The sequence below is a fragment of the Geospiza fortis genome, unplaced genomic scaffold (genome assembly GCF_000277835.1).
Source record: "Geospiza fortis unplaced genomic scaffold, GeoFor_1.0 scaffold367, whole genome shotgun sequence".
Lineage (NCBI taxonomy): Eukaryota > Metazoa > Chordata > Aves > Passeriformes > Thraupidae > Geospiza > Geospiza fortis.
Window position 1 is genome coordinate 58,901 of NW_005054746.1, and position 9,821 is coordinate 68,721.

Here is a 9,821-nt window from a genome sequence, read left to right on the forward strand (position 1 = left end):
AGCAGGAATCTGGGGCTGTGCAGCAGCTGAAGCCTTTGTGGTTGAGGCCGCATTCCCAAGCGATGTCGTGAGGCAAGGAGACCAGGATTTTCGGATTGTTTCAAGATGTAGGCAGCCTGGCCTGGCAGGCAGGGCAGGAGATGTGCTGCCTGGTCTCCTCAGCTTGCACGGTTGCTCTGCAGCACCCAGGCGGTGTTGGGTGCTGGAGTGTGCCCGGGTGAGCCTGTGGAACTGGCACCGAGGCATTAAAGCAGTGAGTTCTAGTTAGCACTTCTGGCTCTGGAGAATAGTCCCAAAGACATTCCCAGTCCGTGCTGAGTCTGCTGCCACATCACTGCATTAATGCTGTGGCAGCCTTTGAGGGAGTGGCTACCATGGGGCTGTGTGTCCTCTACCAGAGGTGTGGAGAGTTCTTTGCTTCCTGGCAATCCCACAGGATTGAAAACTTTGCAGAGCTTCAGACAGCAGTGACTGACTTCATAGAGTTGCTCAGAAGTCTGTCCTGGATATGGCTTTGTTGATTTTATTTGTCACCCTGAAATGCTCTGCATGTGCTCAGGCTGGAGTTCAGCAATGGCCGAGTCCTGGTTGCAGCCCCAAATTTCTCCTCACAGAGAAAATCAAGGCACAATTCTTCCCAAGGATATTTCTGGGTTTTGCATTCTCTGAACCTCAGAGAAAGAAAACACAATTCTTATCATTTGCTGTGCCTGTGTTTGTGCAAAAGGAGAATGCAATATGGAGATTGTTTACCCAAAGTGATGGTGTTTTGTTTCCTTGGCCTGTCAGGGCCGAGAGTGAGTGTGTGTTGGGACTGTTGGGTGACAATCACGAGTTGTGTGCAGAGTTGAGTGCTTGGCATGTTCAGTTTTAGATGTATAGAATAATATGGTATAATAAAGTAATTAATTAGCCTTCTGATAAGATGGAGTCCTCCTCATCATTCTCTCTCCCCTCATCGGGAGTGCCTGCAAATTCAATACCTGGGGACACCCCAAGACAGAAAAGTGAATTGAGATACACTTGTTAGAAACTAGGACTGGTGATGCAGGTGTATCAGTGTCACTGTTTTTCCTGAGAAGCTGCTATTTGCCTGCCTAAAAAAATGAAATTAGTTTTGAGTGGAGGGTGCCGCTGCCTGAAGGATGCTGTGTTCCTGCACTCAGATCTTTGCCAGAAGGATGATCTCACAGCCAGGATGGGATCTGAGCCTGCTCTTCTCTCCATCCTTGTGTATCCTGCTAGTCCATGTCCCCTCCCTGCAGATGATTTGCTTTGTGGTGTGTGGGGATGGTACCCTGAGGACCTGTAGGTACCAATTGAACCTCCCTATACAATTCACTTAACCTTTATCTATCACCTCAATTGAGGGTTTTGCATTTCAATTGAGTATCCTTTGGGTAGCACCCCTCTGGGTGTTTTCAAGTGTGCTGCATTTCAACCATGTTTATCTAATCTGGCTGAAGCTTTCCTGAAAAGCTTTCTGTAGCCACGGTTGAGGCAGTTTTAGTCCAGAAACATGTGCGGAGGGTTTCTTTTTCTCCCGGCCAGGGGTGGCTGGTGTCACATGCGTGTGCAGAGGCCGGATGTTTGCCAGCACACACATTGCGAATGCTCCATGCTGGCGTGGGCTCTGCAGGACCATGGCTGGCCCAGCTGTGTTGCTGGGGGAGAGCTCTGCACTGCCTCTGTCTTGCTAAGGCTGATGTGGCATTGCTGGATCGTTTTTGAGGTGACTCTCACTAAGGGAAGCGTTTTGCTTTGTTCAGCAGCTCCCAGCAATGTGTCCCAGCCCAGATGAGCTCATGAAACCACAGCAGAAGCTGTTGGGAAGGTGTCCAGTGTGAGCTGGGGTTGCCTTTGCTCTCTTCTCTGGGGTAGCCTCCAGTGGCTGAGCCACACATGGCCATGGCTCTGCCACACAGGAGAGCTGGGAGGTCCTGCAGCTGCTGAGTGGAACAACAAATTTTCTTTACTCAGCACCAGTGGAGATTTTTGGCTTTGTACAGGTTTTACCCAAACTCTGGCATAATGGCATCCCACACAGCAATCCTCTCGTTAGGGAGCTTCCTTGAGCCTCTGTCCCAAAAGTCCAGGAGGTGGAGGGGGATGCACAGACCCTGCTGACTGCAGCCTTTTCCTGGGCCAGGGTTGTGCAGCTCTTCCAGGCAGCTCCCATCTCCCAGCACTGGGCCCTGGTGCTCTGGATTGAAGTACTGTGAAAAGCTGTGGCCACCTCTGGGCTTCTGATGTCTTCCGCCCCAAAACTCAAGTAGGATTCCTCTGGACCACATCTAGCTGCTCCTGGTCTTTCCTTGGAGCCCAGATGTGATACATGGTTGGGACAATGGTTTCCAGCATGTGTAGCCAGTTCACCAGTGGCACCTTGGATGCTATTGTTGAACAAAACACAGGTTAGTGGCTCTTGCTGCACTTTTAACATTTATTTATCGCATTTTGCCTTGACACTTGCGCTCATGAGCTGTTCATCACAGGCATCTTGCTTGAGCTGAAATGGTTGTGTCCATTTCCCCAGCGTGGAAAACAACAACATGAATAATTCCTCCTGTTTCACCAGGGAGCTGGATCCCAGCGTTTCCTGACACCTGGTAAAATCCCTGCTTCCCGTGTGGGACTTGTGCCAAGCCACCATCATGTCCTCTGTCCACAGAGCCATGTCCTCCTCCCTGGCCATGGGGCATGCTGGAGCAGCAGGATGCATGTGATGAGGCAGCTGAAGCTCTCAGGTGGTCACTGCTGAGTGAAGTGCACTTGTGCTGTCAGAGATGGGCTGAAAACAGCTCTGATGCTCTTTGGTGTTACATTGGTAATGCTGATGATTTAATGCTAGAAGTGCATGTAATTTAAAATATAATCTCAATACCCTAATGGTCTGCCCCTTCAGAGAGAGGTGTCTCATCACAAACTCCAGCACTGGCATGATCAGTAGGCTGACACTCCAAGAGCAGAACAAATCCATCTCCTGCATGAGCTTTGTGTACCCTGGCACTTGGCACGTGCTTTGTCCCGTACAGGTGTGGTTTGATGGAAATATGCCTGAGGCATGTCTGGGGAAAATAACAGTCCTGGGTCCTGTAGGTTCAAACCTGAGTGGATTTGAGTGCTCTGTTCCCCTTTCCTCCTGCCCCTTTGACCCAGCAGCAGTTCTGGTGTGAGCTCAGCTCCTGATGTGCTGGAGCTTTTAGGCTATGGAGCACACGGCTGTGTTTGAGTGAGGCTGGGTGCCTTGCTGAGCGCCCTCCTTGGGACAGATCTGATGTGACACATGTTCCTGCACGTTGTATCACCTTGAGGCGTGTGTTCATCTCAGGTTCATGAGCCAGCTGTCACAGGCTGATGGATAGTTCCTACCTTTAGGGGAGTGCATGGCAGCTGCCCATGGAGGCTTCACTGGACATGCTGACCCTTGGAGCACAGCATGTTGATGGGACTTGGCTCAGTGTGAGACTCAGGGAAACAGGACCATCAGCAGGTTCCAGAGAAATGCATGGAGCTGGCTGTTCTGCTGCAGAAGTCAGGACAGCCAAATTCAGAGTTCACAGCTCTGGGATCAGAGGAAATTCAGTTGGGAATTCAGTGACAGAAGGGTCACTTCAAAATCCAGCCCCTGCTCCTGGCTGATGTGTTTGGGACAGGTGTGAAGCCCTGTTTGAGTGCCTGTGTCAGTGCCTTGCTGCTGTGAGTGGGGGAGCACAGACCAGCCTTGCAGGAAATGTGTGCCTGACACCAGGGTGCCCATGAGCAGCATTGCCTCGGCCCCTGCACTGTGTAGCAGGCTCCAAAGGCTTTCCAGCATGGGTAGGGATCTTGTGGCTTCCTGGAATTTGATGGTCTTCAAAACATCTCTTTTGGAAAAGGATTCCTTATCCCTAGCTCTGTCTGACTGAGATGTGTTGTCAAATCATATCCCTTCACCAGGCTTTTATACAGATGCTGGGTAGGGGGATGTGGCTGAGTGTCCAGAGAGGAGCTGCCTTTCAGCTGGACTTTGATACTGCTCATGTAACTTACCCAGGCAACCACTTTCTGAAGCTGTTTCTCCTGCAGTGGTGGGAGCACACTGTTTTGACCCTGCTCTTGTTCGTCTTCATTCTAAGAAGCTCAAAATCTGCCTGGCTTGGCCCCTTTCCCTGCAGAGCATGGTGCTGGTGACAGAGTCCAAGAGCCATCCTCATGTGCTGAATTGCCTTTTGTTTGCTTCCCTTGCTTTTCCAGCTGGTAACCAGAGCAGAGTGCCTGCAGGGCTGGCTGGGGTAGCCAGCAGCCAGATCTGGAAATGTGTGAGAGGTTCCCTCAGCAGCCATGCCAGGCACTGCCCGGGAAGCACCCTGCCCGAGCTCTTGGATGGGCATTAATGTGTCAAGGTGGGCTCTTGGGGGTTTCCATCTCTGTAGAGAGATGCCTCCAGCCCCTCAGGCCACTAGCTGACACAAGGACAGCTATTGCAGTTTGTTGTTTCCGCTCCTGCTTGCGAGCGGGCTGAGTCACCAGCGCAAGTTTGTGGTGTCCCTGTTGCATCCTCTTGTGCTGTGTTCCAGCAGCTGCTGTGCTTATTCACGTAGATAATCCTTGTTCCACACCAGCGTTTCTCTGCGTGATTGCTGGGGCTGTGGAGGTGAGTCAGAGACATAGTCCTGAGGAGAGGGACTTTGAGGAAAACCTAGAAACAGTCTGTGCGTGTTTCTGATCAGGGACAATCGTGGTGCAAGGCTGGAACTTAGGTTGCATCCCAAAAAACAGGACAAGAAGCATTCAAAGAAACCTTGCAAGTGCCCAGGAGGCTGCTTGCTCTCCAGGGCTTTGGTGACTGCCTTCCTGGCTCATACATTGCAAGACATCTTTCTGTTCAGGCTGGGAGTGTGACACTCACTAGTGGGTCGTGGGAGCTCCCTCTTAATGCCCCTGTCCCCAGGGAGCAGAGGGCTCTCCTTGGCTGTGGCAAGCTCAGGCAGCCCTGTTCCAGTGATTGCTGCAGACAGGCTTAAAGCAGCTGTGCTGGCATCCAAGCACAGATCTGTTCAAACTCTGAATGAGTTTTGACAGATGTGCTTTGAGCTGTGTTTCTCCTAACATGTCTCTGGCTGTCTGGAGACCCTTGAGAACAGCACATGCTCACCTGATCCACTCTTCTCCTTCCCTTGCTCTGAACGTGCCCTCCCTTTCCTACCTTGCAGCCGTGGGCACACAGGCGAGCATTCTTTTCACCAAAGAGCCCTACTCGCAGGACGCCCTGCACGGCCGCAGCGCCATCCTCCGCTGCGAGGTCAAGGAGCCGGCGGACGTGGAGTTCCAGTGGCTGCAGGACGGAATTCCCGTCCAGGACACGGAGCAGCGCTTCAAGGAGGGCAGCAACCTCCAGTTTGCCGCCGTGGACCGGCACCGGGACGCCGGGCTCTTCCAGTGCCTGGCGAGGAACGTGCTCACCGGGGAGGAGGCGCGCACGGCCAACGCCTCCTTCAACATCAAGTGTGAGTGTGGGGCTGCCCATGGTGCACGGGGAAAAGCATTCTCTTGGGAGGGCCCAAGGCTGGAAATAGTTTTGCCAGGCTGTCTGCTAATGCTTGTGTGGGTCAGACAGGGACTGGACAGCTTGGGCTGCTCAAGTAGCATTCCTCTCCAGCTGCCATGTCCATCCTGCCCTGTAGTCCTCTTGTGTCTTCTGGTGTCCCTGAGGGTGTCAGAGATGCTTTCTCCTGTCCCCTTTCCTGTTTGTGCATATGAAACTGGGACATTTGCGGCAAGTATGTTCTTTCAGAACTCACCTTAACCCTCAAAGAACAGCTACATAGGGCAGAGTGGGATCTCTGCAGTGTGGGTGTCTCTTTACTCCACACTGGCTTGAGGGCATGTGTATCTCTAAGCATGCTTGTGCCCTTGCTGCCTCCTCTTCTTATCAGTGAGTCACCACTAACCAGCACCTGGGCTCTGTAGGTTTGGAGAGCCAGCTGTGTTGGTATTGTTTGATCCCACAGGGATTGAGACAGGCAGCGTGGTTCTGAAGCAGCCGGCCAGCGTAGCTGAGATCCAGCCCTCCTCCACAGTGGTGCTGCGGTGTCACATCGATGGCCACCCACGGTAAGGGTTGCCTCCTGAGGAGTGGACCCTGCCAGGGGCCCCTGCACCTTGGCTGTGTGGTCTCTCTTTCTCTCTCTCTATCCCCTTCCCTCTTCCCCGCCACCTTTTTTCTTTCTGCTCCTCCCCCACCTCCCCTCCTCTCTCCCGCAAGAATTCAGTAGAGTCAGGGAAGGCCAAAGGCAGGATTGAGCCTGTGCCGAGCGCCGCGGGAGAAGGCAAACGGCTTCCCCAGAGCCGCCTAGCGAGGAGCACAGTAAGGATGGGCTGGCACAGCCCAGCTGCTGAGCTGCTTGGTGTGCTGCAGTCACTCTCCGTCGCTTCCCAGTCGTGTCCCGTCCCCCTTGGCTGCATGTCTCATGGCTTCGTGTCTGTGTCGGGGCCGGCAGCGGGCACGGAGAGCCAGGGCACTGGGCCATCTCTGGGCTGTCTCCTCCGCACACCCGCTCCCGGGGCAGCCCTGACGGCGCCGTGCCCGTGCTCACCCGCCCGCCCCTGTCTTGCAGCCCCACGTGGCAGTGGTTCCGGGACGGTGTCCCCCTCCCGGAGAGCCACAGCTCCTACTCTGTCAGCAACAAGGAGCGGACGCTGACCCTGCCGAGCGCCAGCCCCGATGACAACGGGCTCTACTACTGCTGCGCCCGCAGCGCCGTCGGCTCCGTCTGCAGCCACGACAACTTCACGCTCAATGTCATCGGTGAGTTGTGTCCCAGCTGTCACACTGCCCTGCCCGCAGCCTGCTCTGCTGCTAGTGTGGCTTTCCTCTGTGCAAAGCTTCTGGGCAGAGACAGACCCAACAAATCCTGGCCAGGTGTCAAAGACATGTTTTACCTTAGGATTTTTTCTCCTGAGAAGCCTCAGGAACAAAGTGTAAACAACCATCCTCTGCTGCTGTAGAATGCAAGAGGTGGATCTGTGATTGGTCTCATGTAATTGTTTCTAATTAATGGCCAGTCACAGTCCAGCTGTCCAGACTGTCTCAGTCAGTCACAAGCTTTTGTTATCGTTCTTCTTCTGTTCTTAGCTAGCCTTCTGATAAAATCCTTTCTTCTATTCTTTTAGTATAGTTTTAATATAATATATATCAAGCCTTCTGAAACATAAAGTCAACATTCTTGTCTCTTCCCTCATCCTAAAACCCCTCCGAACACCACCACAGCCAGGCTGGAGCCTAGCCCTGTCTCTGTGTGTTAATTTGCCCCTGTGTCTTTCTGGAGCAGATTTATGCTGTCTTCTTTTGTAATGGAGCACCCTGGAGGCTGTAGGTGCTTCTGGTTTTGCTGGTGTCATTGCCATGTGGCTAAATGCCCTGTTGGCCTTTGGAGGAAAGCCCTAAGGAGGGCAAGAATTGCTGACATTAGCAGAGTATTTGGAACTGGACAGGGGAATTTTGCTGTCCAGTGTCAGCTTTGATCTGTTCACTAGGAACCAGGGTGCTCAGGGCCATGCTGGAAACAGAAGGGGTTTTCCCCTTCTGAGCAGCTCCTGGGCTCTGAGTCCCTAACTCCAGCTGTGCCAGCACATTTGCCTCCTTTGGGCTTGCAGGGCACACCCAGCTCTTCTTTGAGCTTTTCCCAGAGCACTGGTGCGGGGACACCACAGGCCCCTCTGTCCCTCTCACCCTCCTGTGGTCTCTGCCATTGCAGATGAGAGCTTTCCTCAGGCAGTGATCGTCCCTCAGGACCTCATCGTGACCAAGAACGAAGAGGCCATGTTTGACTGCCAGTTTGCAGCCGTGCCCCCTCCCACGCAGGAGTGGCTCTTTGAAGACAACCCTGTCACCAACAGATCCAAGTAACAGGGACCCCAGTGATGGGGGCAGGGCTGGGAGGAGTGGGGCACTGTGTTCCAGAAGGGAGAGTTCAAACCCTGCCTGTACCTGAGGGCAAGCACACAACATCAGAGTGGTCATGGGCATTGGTTTCTCAGTTTGACTGGCTTGGGTTTAGCAGGGACTTGGTCCTTGTGCATGGCATTTACCTGAACAGGACTCAGGGAGCCGTTTGTCCTCACACAAATCTGTGGGGCTGTCAGTTCTAGATGCCCATGCGTGATGGCCCCACAGTCAGGGATGTCTCTCAGCCCCAGATGTGGTGATTCTATGGAGGCAGGGAAGCTCAAGCTCCACACACCCACTTGGGGCAATTCACAGTCAGGGATGTGTCCTAGTACTAGATACCAACACATGGTGATCCTCAGACTTGGGAACGCCTCCCAACCCCCAACATCTGCACAGCAATCACTGGGCCCATGGCTCTCTGCACTTCCACATCCATGTGCATGGTGATCCCCAGAGCCAGGAGTGTTTCTAAGCCCCAGACAGCCTAAGCATGGGGCAGTCTGCAGGGCAGGGCAGTGATCCCGGAGCTGGGATGTCTCTTCCAGACTCTGGGAAGCAAGCAGTGCCATCTGGGTGCTGGCAGCCCCCGGGCGCCACCTTGTGTCCCCTGCCCCTCCTCCTGGCTCTGTGTGCTCCCAGAACTGGCTCCTGCTTGCTGATGCATTTTTTGGTGGGAACCAGCTCTTCACCAAGAAAAAAAAACTTCTGCGAGCTCATTTCCTCCATGAAGAATATATCCCAACCATCTTGTTTACATGTGGTGGGAAGCTTTGGCGTGGCCCCTCCTGGTTTCACGGGCTCATGCAGGACATCTCAGCTCTGTAGCTGTGGCCCATGTCCTGCAGATGCCCACTGAGCCCTTGCTCTCCCCACGTGCCCAGGACCACCGTGTTTGCCAATGGCTCCCTGCTGATCACCCAGGTGAGGGCTCGCAGCACCGGTGTCTACAAGTGCGTTGGCCACGGGCAGAGGGGGAAAACTCTCGTGCTGAAGGCAACTCTGCGGCTGGCAGGTGAGGTCTGGGGCTGCTGACAGGGTGGGCAGCGGGTCCCCAGAGCTCCAGTGTCACCCTGGAGCTATGTGACAATATAGCAGTGGGTCAGTACATGCAATGGTTCGTCCTTGCTGTCTGGATGAGGGGAGCAAACAGTTTGTGTGCTCTCACCTTTAAATGGTGCCTCCCCTGTGAATGATGGTGTTGGTGGGTTGGCTACATCTTCTTGCCCTCTTTGAGCTGTGTGGTCTCTTGTTCCTCTCAGAGATTGAAGACATGGCGCCCTTCTCCCCGAAAGTGTTGACAGCAAACCAGGGGCACCGCGTGTCCTGCACTGCCCCACAGGGCATACCCACACCCCAGGTCTGGTGGGAGAGAAACCAGGAACGAGTTCCCACTGCTGGCAGGGTGTACCAAGAGGCAGAGCAGCTCATTTTCACCAGTATCACTGAGATGGATGCAGGGATCTACACCTGCCATGCTGCCAACAAGGCTGGAGAGAAGAAACAGGAGCTGAGCGTCACTGTGGCTAGTAGGAAACTTTCTGAAAAGGGTGGGAGCAGAAGAGGGGCTGGGTAGGGGGTTAGGATGAGCTGGGCAGCGTGGCTCATTACCTCACTGATACAGAGAGGCACCTCTCATGGATGAGCTGCGGGTGTGTTTGCACTGCTGCTGGCCAGAGGCGTACTGACCCCTCTGTGTAACCCCTTGCCTTTGTGCCCAGCGGTACCCAAATGGGTGGAGATGCCCAAGGACAGCCAGCTGGAGGAGAGCAAGCCAGGATACCTGCACTGCCTCAGCAAGGCCTCCCTGAAGCCCACCGTCACCTGGTACCGCAACGGCGTCTCCATTTCTGAGGTGAGGCCACAAGGCAAGCCCCTGCCCCTCCCGGGC

At 54.0% G+C, this 9,821-nt stretch overlaps 1 protein-coding gene across 1 annotated transcript in view; it reads left to right on the top strand.

Moving 5' to 3' along the window:
• The window catches only part of PTK7 (protein tyrosine kinase 7 (inactive)), a 20,275-nt gene that overhangs the window by 2,907 nt on the left and 7,547 nt on the right, over positions 1–9,821 (top strand). Inside the window, exons 2-8 of the mRNA XM_014311342.2 lie at positions 5,196–5,489; positions 5,994–6,096; positions 6,600–6,790; positions 7,740–7,887; positions 8,815–8,945; positions 9,193–9,459; positions 9,652–9,785. Coding sequence (XP_014166817.2) covers positions 5,196–5,489; positions 5,994–6,096; positions 6,600–6,790; positions 7,740–7,887; positions 8,815–8,945; positions 9,193–9,459; positions 9,652–9,785 — 1,268 coding nt within the window. The remainder of the gene's footprint in view (positions 1–5,195; positions 5,490–5,993; positions 6,097–6,599; positions 6,791–7,739; positions 7,888–8,814; positions 8,946–9,192; positions 9,460–9,651; positions 9,786–9,821) is intronic.